This window comes from Acinonyx jubatus, chromosome A2 (assembly GCF_027475565.1).
Source record: "Acinonyx jubatus isolate Ajub_Pintada_27869175 chromosome A2, VMU_Ajub_asm_v1.0, whole genome shotgun sequence".
NCBI lineage: Eukaryota > Metazoa > Chordata > Mammalia > Carnivora > Felidae > Acinonyx > Acinonyx jubatus.
In genome coordinates this window covers 153,009,755-153,025,256 of record NC_069383.1, presented here as the reverse complement: position 1 = coordinate 153,025,256, position 15,502 = coordinate 153,009,755, and the positions used below count along the sequence as shown (strand labels likewise).

At 56.4% G+C, this 15,502-nt stretch overlaps 1 protein-coding gene and 1 long non-coding RNA gene across 2 annotated transcripts in view; one reads left to right on the top strand and one right to left on the bottom strand.

Annotated features, from left to right (window-relative positions):
- Window positions 1-2,445: 2,445 nt before the first annotated feature.
- On the bottom strand, window positions 2,446-15,057 carry PLVAP (plasmalemma vesicle associated protein). The gene is made up of 6 exons (XM_027038291.2): window positions 14,593-15,057; window positions 9,847-9,943; window positions 9,010-9,722; window positions 7,711-7,768; window positions 7,495-7,573; window positions 2,446-3,220 (listed from the first exon to the last, which is right to left on the bottom strand). Exons 1-6 carry the CDS (start codon window positions 14,956-14,958, stop codon window positions 3,214-3,216), a joined length of 1,320 nt encoding a protein of 439 aa, XP_026894092.1. The 5' UTR covers window positions 14,959-15,057; the 3' UTR covers window positions 2,446-3,213.
- LOC128314920 (uncharacterized) overlaps window positions 14,984-15,502 on the top strand; it is a 21,103-nt gene continuing 20,584 nt past the window's right edge. The window contains exon 1 of the long non-coding RNA XR_008297206.1: window positions 14,984-15,473. This is a non-coding gene — a long non-coding RNA (uncharacterized LOC128314920). The remainder of the gene's footprint in view (window positions 15,474-15,502) is intronic.

Genomic DNA, 15,502 nt, shown 5'->3' with positions numbered 1-15,502 from the left:
TCCCCTGCCACTGGCAGAAACTGAATCTTAAATAGGGTCAGGATCTTTTCCAGAGTCAGAGAAAGGGTCCTGCCTCCAATGATTGAAGGTACAAGCTCTCAGGTTTCAGGGGGCATGTGAGCAGAGCCTGGGAGGTATCCAGGGCCAACACAGGGTATGAAGACAATTCTCCCGCCACTCAACCGACGGGGGCCCCCTGACCCCGTGTCTTCACGGACTTCACTGCAATATGTCACTACTGATTTGTTTGCTTGTTTGGCCATCTGGGGCTGCCCCAGCATGGGAGGCTCCCGGAGGGAAAGGGTCACTCCGTGAGGTTTAGGTGTCCGTGAATGTCGCTATTATGCCTGTTTTTCGGAAATACGAACTGATGCCCAGAGACGAGAAGCTATACCGTAGGTCTGGTGGGGGTGGGGGTCCCGATGTCCTCCACATGGGGAGGGCTGGAGGGCTCCCAGGAGGCGTGAGCGGGGTCTGGGTGGGGAGAGAGACACTCTTGGGGCAGGATGCCTGGGCCCCACCCACCTCCCCCGGGCCCTGGCACACAGCTGGACTGAGGTCCTTGGCTACAGTCCTTTTTTTTCCAAGAAGGGTGAGGCGGTTTGTGGGAAGCAGCCATGGGGGTTATTTATAGAGGTCACAGGAAATCCCTAAAGAGTCAGAACCTCTCCCGGTGGCTGGGCCACAGAGTCAGGGAGGGCGTCTGCCAAATGCTCCCTGATAGGTACTCAGTCTCTGTCCTGCCCCTGGGGGAGCCACCAACTCGGGGGAGTCAGAGCTACATGTTCTGGGTCTATAAAAAGGGAGGGACGGAGCTGGGGATTCCCCCAGGGGGAGCAATGGCTATATCTGGGGCAATCAGGAGGGCTGCCTGGAGGAGGGATCTCTGGGGGCGGGCCTTGGAGAAAGAAGAATTTGCCAAGAAAAAGCCATTGTAATCTGACAGCACAAATTTAGAGATACTCTTTGGCCAGATAATTAAAGGTCCAGGGCAGCTGGAGGCAAGAGCTGCATTGGAGGTGGGAGTGAGGGTGAGGGGAGGGACATAAGAGCCGATGAGGAGCTGGACTTTGTTCCCAGGGTAATGGGGAGCCATGGAGGGTGTGTGAGCCAGAGAGGGACATGGTCAGATCCCATGATGGAAAGGTCTCTCTGGACCAGCAGGGCTGGGAGTGGGGGCCAGCTGGAGGGATGACATCCTGGGATGCTCTGGATGGGAGAGACCAACCAAAAGTCAGACCTGTGCCCACGTGTCCAGAAAGTTTAGAATGATTATTTCTCAGATGACAAGAGGGAGGCTGAGACCAACGGAGTCAAGATTTGAATCCAGGGATGTCTGGCCCCGGAACCCAAACTCAGACATCCTGTGGTTGCTGGGACTGGCGGGTGTCAGCGTCTTCTCCAGGTCTCTAGCTACCCAGGCAGTAGGCTTAGGGTCAGGGACGTCCTCACTTCCTTGGGGCCTCCAGACTGGCCCGTCTGGGCGGCCTGGCCTGGCTGACCCCCCTGCCCTGGCTTGGCGGGGCCCCAGCCGAGTGTTTCCTGCAGTAGGTCGTCTCTCACCCGAGTTTCCGTATCCAGGAAATGTCGCTCCTTTGTCCCTCCTGACTAGCCTGCTTTAAGCTTTGCGTCGCCAGCCCTGGTTCCTTGTGACTCATCCCCTCCCTGTGTAGGGTCCCAGGGGGTGGGCTGAGAGGGAATCAAGGCTGAGGCAGTGGGGAAGGTTGGGGGGCGGGGGGGATGAGCCGACAAGTTGAGATTCTCAACCACAACTTTTAGGCCATTTTTCTACTGATGGCCATTTGCTTGGTTTCCTGGAGGTTTTACTCCTCAGGGATAAAGTCCCAGGAATGGGACCGCTGAATCAAAGGGCTTGCGCACTTTCACTTTTATTAAATGTCACCAAACTAATTTCCAGAAGGGCCACCGTGAGATTTGCCTTTCTGCCAGTCCCATAGGAAAGTGCCCTTTCCCTACATCTTCACCAGCAGGGCGTATTACGGCTTTTTAGCTTTTTTTCCCTCCAGTCTCCTGGGAACAACGTGATTTCCCTGTGTTCCACTAACGTACTGTTCCCTGCTTCCCCCCACGGACTAAATTGGCAGTAACTTGGGGGGCATCTTTGCAAATCTTAGGAAGAGGAAAGCTACAGATGGGTCATCTGGTTTTTAAGGAACTGCTTTTTAAACGTCTGCTATTTTAAAGAAACAACTCACAAAGCTGTCACGGTGTGGGCCGGCGTGGCCGTTTCGTGAAACCCTCATGGACTATGACTTTTGCCATTTCTCTTCATGTACGGTGATGCCTATACCTTGAGGGAATCTGGTGTCACCCCAGGCTTGCTCTAGTTTGTGGGCTCTTCTGGCCTTGGGACGGCGGGGAGGGGTTTCTTCAGCTCTCAAGTCTTTCCTCCCTTGTCGCCAAGCAGAAATCGCCACTCTGGAGTCTTTGAAAGGATTCAATAATATTTATTTCGTGCCACTAACATATTTATATGGGCCACAGGCAGGGCTGGGTATGGGGCGGGGGGAGAGGGACTGAGGGAGGGACAGCTGCCCCCATGGGCTACGATGGGGCCAGTGGGCGACATCTGCCCTGGGACCCGGTGCTGCCTGGCAGGGGAGCCTGGGGACTCTCGGGGGGAGGGGGGGTGGAGACTCATGTTTTCCTGTTCTCACTTCCCTAGGCCTGGCACCCTGGGGGTGAGGAAGAGTCAGGAGACAAGAAAATTGAGAGGGCGGTGCGGTGGGGACACAGGCACGTGGAGACAAGCGGGACGCTGTGGATGCCACGACCCGTGTGCGTTGGAGGGGTGTGGCATTGTGCGAGGGCGGGGCAGGAAGCGTGCGTGTGTGTGTGTGTGTGTGTGTGTGTGTGTGTGTGTGTGATGTCCTCCCGGTGTCTGTGCCGTGCTTTTGCATGATGCCGTCGGCTCGTGACATCACTGTCACATCTGTGTGCCGTGGGTCCGGGACATCCTGCAGCATCCGGGGGCGGGGGAGGGGTCGCGTGGTGCGGGTGTGGGCCTGTGAGCGAGTAGTGGAGGCTGCGGTGGGGTGTGGGGAAGGGCGAGCGCGGGGTGCAGGCCAAGGGCGCCCACTTTGGTCTGTGTGCGGCCCGGGCTCCCGGCCTGTGCCAGGGGTGGCTCACGGCGTCTTGTCCGCAGACTGGCCAGTCAGGGCCACGCCTCGGTCCTCAGGGCCTGGAGCCTCCTCAGCCACTAAGGCAGGAAGGAGAGGGTGATACAATAGTCAGACAGACGGAAGGACAAACCTCGCCTGGGCCGGCCTCCTCCCACCCCAGGCCCGCTCTTGCTCCTAAGGATTCTTCAGCTCTTTTGGGGTTCGGCCTTCCCGAGACAGTGCTCGGAGAAGCCACCTTCTGGGCTCCCGGCCTCTGCTGCGGCCTGACTTTCACCTTTGTTCCGTAAGGCCCGGGGGATCCCCGGAGTTTACCTCAAAGCCCCTGTCCACACCCCACACCCCGCAGACAGGGTCTCAATCTCCCTCCTTTGTCTCCGTTGAAGTGGCCCAAGGTTTCTCCAACGAGCCTGCCCTGACTCACACGCTCTCCCTGGCTCCCCAGTGCCCTCAAGACGACAAAGCCAGATCCTTTCTACCTGGCGTGGCTCCACCCACTCTGTCCGCAGCAGTCCCCCTCGTCAGAAACTTCAAGAGCTGTCACTTCACCCCTCCCCAACGGCCTCTGCAGGAGCCATCCTGCCGTCTGGGATGCCCTTCCCCTCCTTGGCCTCAGTGAGGTTCTCGTGAGGGGTCAGGGGTTGGCTCAGAGGCTGTTTCCTGGTCGGGGAGGAGGGGGCCTCAGCCAAGTCCTGCTTCCGCTGGCCCCCTCCCTTCCTTCCCTGGCTCTTCCCTGGGGCCCCAGCAGCCTCACGTTCCTTGGCTGGCGCTGGATCCCGGTCCCTGGCTCCGGCTTGACCAGGATGCGCCCGGCTCCCGACCAGCCCTGACATTCCTCCTTTACCCACCCCTGCCCACCAGCCTGCAAGAGAGGGTGGTCCCTGGCCATCTGTCAGAGACTGAGGCTCCTCACTCCCCCGTCATCGCTTGTCTGGATGCCTTTGCCCTGGTCCTCGGCTGCTCGGCCTTCACCTCTCAACAGTGACCGGGGCGGCGGGGGGGGGGGGGGGTCCCTGTGAACACCTGAGTCTGGTCATGTCCTTCTCTGCTCGCTGCTGTGCCGGGGCTCCCGAAGTTCTCACCGCACCCACAAGGCCCTGCCTGATCTGTGCCCCCCGCCCCTCCTCACCTCCTACTCACCCCCTGGATCACTGTGCTCGAGCCTCACCACGCACGGTCGGTCCTGTCTCAGGGCCTTTGCACAGGCTGTGCTCGCTGCCTGGCTCACCCTTTCAGGGATGCCCCACTCTCCATGGCTCCTCCCTCACCTTTCTAGTTCTTTGCCCAAAGGTCATCCTCACGCGGGGCAGAGAAGCCTGCCTGGCCTCCTGTGGAAAATTCTTTAATTTTTTTTTTAAAGTTTATTTATTTTGAGAGAGAGAGAGAGGGAGAGAGCACGAGTAGGGGCGGGGCAGAGAGGGAGAGGGAGACAGAGAATCCCAAGCAGGCTCCCCACTGTCAGCACAGAGCCTGATGCAGGGCTCGAACCGACGAACCGTGAGATCGTGACCTGAGCCAAAATCAAGAGTCAGATGCTTAACTGACTGAGCCACCCAGGCGCCCCCTCCTGCGGAAAATTCTCACCTCCTCACGCCATCTCATCCCTTTTCTGCCTCGCCCATGGCCAAGGGGCCCCACAACCACATCTCACGCATCAGGTTTGCGATCTGTCTCCCCCGCTAGACTGTGAGCCCCACAAGGGGAGGGGGGGCTTCCATGCCTCATTCCTCCTTGTGTTCTCATCACCCAGCCGCTGCTCAAGGTATCCAGGTTGAATAAATGAAACAAATCACAACAGTGATGGCAATGGACTTGAGTGACACTCGCCCCGTGCCCGGCTCAGGGCCAGGGCTGGACTCCCATATTCAGCCTTCCGCTTTCGCTTTATCCAGCCCCTTAGCCCCTGCCCCAATATTTACTTACTTGTTTTCACATCCACTGTGTGTGCACGCGTGGGAATCAATTGACACCCAAAGGACACAGTCTCATCAGGTAAAAAGGAAAACTAGTGCACTTGTCATCAAGAGAATGTGACTTAAAAATGTCTAACGATGGGGCCACCTGGGTGGCTCAGTTGGTTAAGCGTCCGACCTGCTCAGGTCATGATCTCAGGGTTTGCGAGTTCAAGCCCCGCGTCGGGCTCTGCGCTGACAGCTCGGAGCCTGGAGCCTGCTTCAGATTCTGTGTCTCCCTCTCTCTCTCTGTCTTACTCTCTCTCTCTCTCTCTCTCTGCCCCTCCCCCACTCATGCTCTGTTTCTCTCTCTCTCTCTCTCTCTCTCTGAAAAATAAATACTGAAAAAAATGTCCAGGGATGGGGCCCCTGGGTGGCCCAGTCGGCTAAGCATCTGACAGTTGGTTTTGGCTCAGATCATGATCTCACAGCTCGTGGGTTCGAGCCCCGCATCAGGCTCTGTGCTGACGGTGCAGAATCCTTTCTCTCAAAATAAATAAAACTTTAAATAAAAAAACATCCAGTGAAAAAGCAAGACCTTGTGCTCAGGTCCAGCTGATGCTGGGCTGTGGGTTTGCCCCGGCCCCGGGGACGCAGGTATCCCCACAAGTGGGAGGCGTTAGGGCCTGTTAGCACCCCAGAGACTTCCTCAAGGCTCAGAAGGAGTAAGGGTGGAAATGAAAGTGATTCTCCCGATCAGGGGGTGGATGATTTGATGCTGGACCTCAGACCTGGCCCCCGGTTGGACGGATTTGAAAATCAGACGTGCCTGAGACGCCCGGGTGGCTTAGTGGGTTAAGTGTCTGCCTTTGGCTCAGGTCACGATCTCACGGTCCGTGGGTTTGAGCCCCGTGTTGGGTTCTGTGCTGACAGCTCGGAGCCTGGAGCCTGCTTCGGATTCTGTGTCTCCCTCTCTCTCTGCCCCTCCCCTGCTCACACTCTGTCTCTCTTTCTCAAAAATAAATATACATTAAAATTCAGATGTGGCTGGCCTCACTGGGACTCCCAATCCAGAGCTGATGGCCTCTTTCTCAGGGGAAGGCAAATCAAGGCTAGACCCCAGAACAAGAGGCCCTTCCTGAGCCCGGGGAAGAAAGAAACAGGAGGGGCCTGGCTTAACTACTCATTGTTTTCTCTGCAGGGGGATGTCTTTTGGGGTAAACAGTGTCAAGAGCTTCCCCTTTTGCAGTTAGGACAGGCTTGGGCCCGGAGCCTGGCTCTGGCCCTGACTCACTGACGCATAACCCCGGGGCTGGTCACTTCCCTGGGGCCTCAGTTCCCTCCTCTGAGAAGTGGGGATAATAATACAACCTCCTTCCTTGCCATGATGGCTTTAGGCCAAGATGGAGAGAGGAAAACTGTTTGCTTGGAACAGGGTCTTCTCTCCAGCTCTTGCTTTCCTCTCCGCAGGCTGCCTGAGGCTAAGGGATCCCTCCCAGGCCGAGAGCCATCTGGAGCAAAGGGACAAGTTCTGCGAGAAGATGAGCTCCCCGTCGGAGGGGGTAGGTAAGAAAAGGCACAGTGGAGATAGAGCTGGATGCGGAGAAGCCCTGGGATTTGACCACAGACCCGGAAGTCTACTGGTCGCCAAGGCCTGACGCCGGCTTGGGGTCGGTGGGATCTGACTTAGAACCCCCAGGGGTGTCCCGGAGCCCCGGGTCCTAAACCGGGAACGGCAGTGCCAGTCGCTGACTCCTTGGTCCGCGATGTGGTCCTGAACGGAAGCGTGGCCACCACCTGGGAGCGACCACAGGATGTTCTTGGGGCGGGGGTCTGAGTCACCTTCCCTGTGATGCGCCGGCTGTGGTCTGGGAGGTGGTGAGGGGGGCACAGGCATCGGGCCCTGACCTGAGCGTGTGCAGGGTGTCTTGAAGCGCCCCTGCTGCAACCCCCGGCCCCTTGTGTTAGGCACTTGTGGACAGCACTTTACAGGTGGCAGAGAGTCTCCGTGCCCTTGACTTCAGAGACTTCGTTTTTGCAGAGGTAGAGAGAGAGAGGCTCAGAGAGGTGGGGTGAGAGGCCCAGGATCTCTCTCCTGACCTCGCTCTCCTCCTTCCTCCCTTCCTCGGCTCCAGCCTCCCTCCCCACCCTAGTCTGGCCTCTGAGCCTTGACCCTGGCTCTTCAAGATGTCACCGGGAGCACTGTGGCTTCTGCCCGTCCCCAAACCAGCTCGCCCCCATCCGCCAGCTCAAAGGCCCTCCCTTGCCTGCCTGGAGTCCAACAGCCTGGGTTCGTGTCCCAGGCCCGCCACTCCCTGGCTGTGTTACCTGGTAGACAGAAGGCGCTCAATTAAGGAAGCAGCAAGCGTGAGTGTGAGATGAGCCTCCCTCCACCCCTAGTCCTGTTCCCATCCTCCTCTGAAGCCCTGAGACTGAACCATCCCAGTCTGCCAGTGCCTCACCTGGATGGGGCTGCAGCCCCTGCGGGAAGCCTCTGGGATTCCAGGATCCTTCTCTTGAATTCCTCGAGGCCAGCTGGGTCTGCCGTGAGAGGAAGGGGTCAGGTCCACCCAACTGGCCCAACCCTGGGCTAAGGATGGGCCGGCAGGGCTGAGATGGGATAAAGAGTGGAAAGGAGCGCCCCCGACCCCTTCCCGGCTCTGCCTTCTGTAACTTACCGATGGGCTGGGGGTTGGGGGCAGGGCCCACAGGTCTTGGTCCAGGTATCAGCTGCGACTGTGGGAAGAGAGACAGAGGGAGGTCGGCAGAAGCCGGGACCCCCTGAACCAGAGGGCCAGGGAGGCTCCTGTTCCTTCATGCCCCGTAGTACCTGGGGCTGAGTTCCTTCCAGAGCAGGGACACCGATACCAGAGAAGGACCCTCACATCAATGGATGTCCGATCACCTGCACCCACCTGCGCTCAAGTGACTGGGGACTCCAGGGACTGGCTTCCCTCAGAAGCCCCCCAGAGACCCCACTGTGGCCTGCCTCAGTCTCCATTACTGCCTCAGTGCCAACCCAATGGATCCCAATCCATGACCCCAACTGAGCCAATCCCCCCGAACCCGAAATCCAAAGCCAGCTCTAAACTCAATCACCTAAAATCCAATCCCAACATGAAAACAGAACCTTCCTTAGACCCAAAGCCTCATCTAAACCCAATCCTAATGACAAACTTGATCCAGCCGGAACCTTACAACCAACCCTGACCCCAACCCATCCCTTAGACCTGGTTGCTATGAAAAATCTGCCCCCTAAGCCATGGCCCCAGCCCAGCCCTGGGCTCCACCATGGCTTCCCGATGCCCCACGCACCCCAACTCAACTTGAGACCCCAGACTCTCCCTGGAACCCCAACCAACCCTACCAGCCACCCACTGACACCCTGTATTCACCCCTCACCCAATGTGAGACCCACCGGCCGCCCTGCATGTGACCCCTGACTTAACTTTTAACCTTTCTTCACAATCCGCATCCGGCACGACCCCAATTCTACCAATTCCAAGACCAACAAAGGCTTCGCTGGAACCCTAACGTGAACCCAAACCGACTCTAAACACAGCGGTCGCTAAGAACTCATCTTGACCCAAACACAAGCTCTGTCTCCACAGCAAGCCTTCCCCCAGACCTGCCTTAACCTTCAGTCTAACTCCCAACCTAAGCCATCACCCCCGCAACCTTCACCTCAGACACCTCCCGACCTTGACACCGACCCCCCCACCGTGAGTTCCCAGTTCTCCCCCCTGCACCCATTTCGAGGTCCACCCGTCCTCCAAAACTCAACCCCGCTCCTTAATCCTTTCTCAGGGTCATTCCAGACTCCAAAGTCCACCCCGGTCTTATGTCATTGAATCTCTCAAGTGAGTCCTAACTAACCGGACCCAGGCTGGGAGGCTCGCCTCGAGCCCGGGTTCGGCATCGCCTCCACCAGGGCCCGCAGGCCTGACCCCCGTACAACCTGAATCCCTCCAGCCCACCTTGGCCTTGATGCAGGCGTCCAAGGTGGAGCGGCTGACGGCCAGCTGCATCTTGAGCTGCTCTGCCTCCCGCTTCTTCTCCTCCAGCTCCTTTGCCAGGCTGTCTCGCTCCTTCCGCAGAGCCGCCTTCTCCTCCAGGGCTAGCTGGGTCTGCCGGGCGCATTCGGCCTGGAGCTTGGCCTCTCGGGCCTGGGCCTCCTTCTCCGCCTTCTCCTTGGCCGCCTGAGTGGCCTGCAGGCTCCGCTCGACCTCCAGCTTCTGGCGCTGGACGTCCGAGCTCTCGCGGGCCACGCGCTCGATGCCGGCCCGCAGGCTCCGGGCCAGCTCGTCCACCTTGGTGCTCATGAGGGCGGGCATGTGGTCGCAGGTCCTCCGGATGGAGGTCAGCTCGGAGCCGAGAGGGTGGTACAGGTTGTAGCCCATGGTGTCCAGGGTGCGCGGGATGATGGAGTCCCGCCAGAGGTTCCGCAGCTCCGTCTCAAACTTGTCCTTGTCCAGCGGGAGGCAGAGGGTCTGCACCTTCTGCAGGCGATCCTCGGCCAGCTGTCGCTCCTGCTGCTGCTGCTCCCGGGCCTTGCCACACTCGGCCAGCTGCTCCTCCACCAGCCGCTTGTTCAGCGCGAGGCCCTCCTTGTCTTTGGCGCACACCTGCTTCTCCTTCGCCAGTTCCACCTCCAGCATCTTGGCCTTCTGGTTCAGCGCCAGGAGCAAGGCTACAGGTGCAGGAGAAAACACCTCGGGAAGGTCGGGGGAGGGGGCGGGGGGGGGGCGGGGGGGGGTTCGAGAGGCCGGGCGAGGGGTCTACCACCCTGGCTCCCCGCCGCTCAGACGACTCACCATCGGAGCTCTTGTTAGCTTCCTTCAGCTGCTCTTGACATTCCTTCTCACTCAGGATGATGGCTGCCATATACCGCTCGTTGTTCATGGAGATCACCTGACCAGACGGGACACGGGACAGAGCTCACGGTCCAGCCCCCGCGGGTCCCCTTGCTCCTGGGCTGCCCAGACCCTCCGGGCTGGAGCCCCAGATCCCACACCCGGGTGGCCTGGGTTGACCCAGTTCGCAAGGGCGTGACTCCTTTATGGGGGATGCTGGTCCCATCTTTCCAAGTCCTTAACTGGGGCGCCCGGGGGGCTCAGTCGGTTGAGTGTCCGACTCTTGGTTTCAGCTCAGGTCATGATCTCGTGGTTCATGAGTCCGAGCCTCGTGTGGGGCTCCAGGCTGACAGTGTGGAGAGTGGGATTTTCTCTCTCTGCCCCTCCCCTGCTCCTGTTCTTTCTCTCTCTCAAAATTAAATTAAAAAAAAAAAAAGTTGTTACAGTTAATACTATTGGGCCATAAAAAGGAATGAAGCACTCACACCTGCTGCAACTTGGATGAACGTTGAAAACATTAATTCACATGTACAGCCAACGAATTATGTTTTATCTTTCTATATTTTACTTTATTGAGGGAGAGAGGGCGCAGGTGAGCGAGGGGTAGAGAGAGAGAGAGAATCCCATGAGGCGCAGAGAGAGAGGGGGAGAGAGAGGAAGAGAAGAAGACAGAGACGGGGAGAGAGAGAGAGAGAAGCAGGGTTCACCCAAAGTGGAGCTTGAACTCATGAACCGTGAGATCATGACCCGAGCCTGCTTGGGATTCTCTCCCTCTTCCTCTCTCTCTGCCCGTCCCTCGCTTGCACGCTTTCTTTCTCTTTCTCTTCCTCTCTCTCTCAGAATAAATAAATAAACTTTAAAAAATAATAGAAAAAAGAAAACAAAAAAGAAAATTAATACAGGTGCCAAAATCATTCATGGGGGAGAAAAGAGTCTTTTCAAAAATGGAACCAGCACAGCTAGATCTCCCCATGTTAAGGAATGAATTTGGACCCCTACCTCACACCATATACAACAATTAACTCAAAATGGCTCAATGACCCAAACATAAGACCTAAAGCTACAAAACTCTTTAGAAGAAAATGTACGTGTTAACTCCGCATGACCTTGGATTTGCCAATGGTTTCTTAGGTGTGACACCCAAAGCGCAAACAAAGAGAAAACAGGTAAAGAGAACTTCATCAAAATTAAAAACTTTTGCTTTTAGGAAAAGACCATCACATCGCTAAGTTGTATACCCGAGACTGACGTAACACTGTATGTCAATTATGCTCCAATTTAAAAAAGAGAAAGGGAAAAAACAACCCTTCGACGGGAGGAAATATTTGCAAAGCGTTTATCTGATGAGAGGACCGGGTATCCAGAATGTATAAAAGTAAACTCTTGTGGATCAGTAATAAAAAGATAATTGAAAAATGGGCAAAGCAACTGAAACATTTCTCCAAAGAAGATACACACGTGGTCGACAAGCGCATGAAAATATACTCACCATTATCACTCCTCAGGGAAAGGCAAATGAAAACCACGATGAGAGACCCCCTTACAGCCATGAGGATGGTTATAAATGAAACGGAAAGCAAGAATGGGCAGTGACAAGCGTTGGTGAGGGTGTGGAGAAAGGAGAATTCTCAGACGGTACTGGTTGGAATATGTAAAACATGGGGCAGCGGCCTTGGAAAACAGCCCGGCAGTTCCTCAAAATGTTAAGCAGGGAATTATCACGTGACCCAGCAATTCCACTCTTAGGTGTAGACCCGAAAGACACTGAAGCAAACATCCACACAAAAACCTCCACGTGCACGTTCACAGCAGCGCCTATCACAACCACCAAAAGGCAGAAACAACCCAAGTGTCCATCAACAGGTGAATGAACAAAACGTGGTCCATCCACAGAATGGAATGTTACTCAGCCACAAAAAGGAACGAGGCACTGACACGCGCTCGGGTGAACCTTCAAAACATCGTGCCAGATGATAGGAGCCAGACACAAAAGGCCACATGTTGTCTGATCCCATTTATACAAAATGTCCAGAACAAGCAAATTCACAGAGACAGAAAGCAGATGAGTGGTTGCAAGGGGCTGGGGGAGGAGGGGTGGGGGAGTGACTTATGGGGATGGGGTATCTTTTGGGGGTGATGAAAACGTTCCAAAATCAGTTGGGATGATCGCCCAACTCTGTGAAGGTACTAAGAATTATTGAACTGTACGCTTTAAAAAGATTTTTTTTTTTAATTTTTTTTTCAACTTTTATTTATTTTTGGGACAGAGAGAGACAGAGCATGAACGGGGGAGGGGCAGAGAGAGAGGGAGACACAGAATCGGAAACAGGCTCCAGGCTCTGAGCCATCAGCCCAGAGCCTGACGCGGGGCTCGAACTCACAGACCGCGAGATCGTGACCTGGCTGAAGTCGGACGCTTAACCGACTGCGCCACCCAGGCGCCCCTAAAAAGATTTTTTAATGGTTACTTATTTTTGAGAGAGAGAGAAAGAGACAGAGCGAGAGCGGGGGAGGGGCAGAAAGGGAGGGAGACACAGACTCCGAAGCAGGCTCCAGGCTCCGAGCTGTCAGCGCAGAGCCCGACGCGGGGCTTGAACTCGCAAACCCTGAGATCATGACCTGAGCTGAAGTCAGGTGCTTAACCGACTGAGCCACCCAGATGCCCCCGAACTGTACATTTTTAATGTGCGACTTGTAGAGCATATGAATTATATCTCGATAAAGCTGTTTTTAAAGGAGGTTTTTACAACTTAACAAGGTGTGCTTTCCAAACTTTGGACCAGAATCCTCTGCAGAAATATAACAGGTAAAAATATAAAGAATGCAGGAAGTTTACCTTCCTGCCACCTCTTGTCCTATTCCTTTGGAAGCTGGCCCTATGCTAATGGGGATCAGAGAACAGAAATCTTAGTCACAGAAGAGGAAGATTTGCACGTTTCAGCAAAGTGAGTTGGATCCAAACACGAAACGAGAAAGAGGTTTTCCTCCAGTTGGAGGAAGCGATAAAAGGGGGTCCCGGGGTGCTGCTTCCAGACCCCATGTGCCAGGTGAGGGTCCCGTTGCCTTGACACGGACAGGACAGAGCAGACCCTAAAAATATCATGGAGTTAGGGGTGCCTGGGTGGCTCAGTTGGTTTAGCGTCTGACTCTTGATTTCTACAGATCTTCCTCTTTTGCAGTTAAGATTTCTGAAAACAGAAGTCACTGGAGGTCCCAGAGCGATTTCTGCCTTGACCCCGATCCCATTAGCATAGGGCCAGCCTCCAAAGGAGCAAGGACAAGGAGGGGCAGAAAGCTCAGGCTGTGGGATCGAGCCCTGTGTCGCCGAATGTGGGACCTGCTTAAGACTGTCTCTCTCTCTCCCTCTCCCCTCTCCCCCTATTCACATTCTCTCTAGATAAGATAAGATGAGGTGGGATAACATAAGATGGCATAAGATGGGATAAGAAAGAAAGAAAGAAAGAAAGAAAGAAAGAAAGAAAGAAAGAAAGAAAGAAAGAAAAAGAAAAGAAACAAGCAGGGGAGATGAACACGTTTTTTAAAAATATATCAGTGAGTTAAATTCTTTTTTCTCTTCCGGGATCTCAGGGCCAGAAATGCAGTTGCACTGGAAGAGAATTTGAGAAAAATCCTGTTTCTCAGCACGGCCAGGACCCAGAAACACCAACATCACATACCTGGGGCTGCCACCGTGGGGGTGGGGGCGGAGATACTCCCCGGCATCAGGGCCCCCCTCCAGGGCCTACGGGCAGGCGACCTGAAACTAGGGAAACCCTAGGGTCCTTGGAGAAAACCCTAAACTGTTCCAGTCCAGAGGCATTTGTCAACACGAAGGGGATTAAAGAAAAACAACAACTGTATTTTTCAAATTTAATCGTTGTAAAGATCCACATTCTTAGGCTTCTAATTTTCTATGACGAGGGAGTTCAGATTCCGGGATGCGTGTGTCTAAAACCTTACGATCCCCACGGCTCCCAGACCGGATGGCTGTGCGTGTCTTGGATGAAACGAGTGGGCCAATTCCCTGACCTGACGCCCACATGTGCCCCCCGGGGGGACATTTCCCGGCATAAGGCAGAGCTGTTCGTACTTCTTAGTAGGAACCGAATGCTCTGAGTTTTTATCTAACTGGTTCTTATTTGCAGCTGGTGTGTGCTGGAACATTCCGAGCGCTTCGCGCATATTAAGTCATGGGCCCAGGGTTGCTGCCGCCAATTCAGTGAGGATGCCCAGTTAAACGTAAATTCCAGGGGCGCCTGGGCGGCTCAGTCGGTTAAGGGTCCGACTTCGGCTCAGGTCAGGATCTCGCGGTCCGTGAGTCCGAGCCCCGGGTCGGGCTCTGTGCCGACAGCTCAGAGCCCGGAGCCTGCCTCCGATCTGTGTCTCCCTCTCTCTCTCTCTGCCCCTCCCCCGCTCATGCTCCGTCTCACTCTGTCTCTCAAAAATAAATAAGCCTCTAAAAAAAAAAATAACCTTAAATTCCAGAGGGAGAGCGAGCCCACTGTCTTAGTATAAGTGTGTCCCGAACCTCGTGTGGGATATACTCGTACTAACAAGCCCCCCCTCCCCCCCCCCGGGCTCCTCACGTGCAATACAGCGTCTGTGACGGTCTCTGGCGCGTGGGTGAGGACCCCGCAGCTCGGATGAGCCCACGGGAACCTGCCCAGGGTCCCCGGGGTGCGTGTCCGGCCCGGCGGGCGGCCTTACCCGGTCAGCCTGGCACTGGCGGAAGCTGGCGTTGATCCGGTCCAGATCGCGGCGGGCGCTCCCCAGCAGCTGCATGACCGTGTCCTTGGTGCGGGAGGTGAGGTTGAGCTCCTTGGACAGGTTGGCCTGGGAGGCCGTGAGCCCCACGAGCTGGCTGTACAGGCCCTCGGCCCGGCGCTCGGTGGCCTGCAGGTTGGATTCCGTGCTCACGTGCACGTTGCCGTAGACCATGAAGAGGACGAGGCCCAGGATGATGAGGAACTGAATGAGCGACACAAAGAGGAAAAAGTAGCGCAGGTAGTACCAGCAGCCCCTCGGGCCGCCCCCCTCCCGGGAGTACGCGCCGTGCTCCGCCGCTAGCCCCATCGTGTGCAAGCGCCCGCTGCCCGCCCGGCGTGGCCTGCTCCCTCCGGGTGGCGGCCGCTGCCCCCTCTGCACCCTGCCACGGGGGGTGGGGGGAGTGTTTATATTACTCCTCTTAATACTTCCTCTGCCTGGCTCCTTCCTGGCCGGGAGGAAGTGGGGGCTGCGGGTTATCACGACACTCCCACCCTGGCTGTGAAGGGAGGGGCCGCCCCCCCCCCCCCCCCCCCGCTGGACTTCTGACGCTCCCGCCGGGCGGGGGCGCCAGCCGGGTGACGAGGGGGGGGGGGAGCTTCCTCGGCCGCTCCGAGCCTCGGTCTCTCTCTCTCCACCTTGCCCTTGCTCCGGGCCCAGCGCCGTTCTCAGCGCTTGCCGCCCAGGATCTCAGGTCGTGGCCCCTGTATCGTGCGGAGGAGGAAACTGAGGCACGGGGAGGTGAAGGGACCGTCTGGGGGGTCTCACGCCGTTGGTGCACAGAGTCGGACTTACCTCCCCCACCCCGTGGGCTGGCTGCAGAGGTGTGTCTAAATCGGGAGCTGAGTCGGCT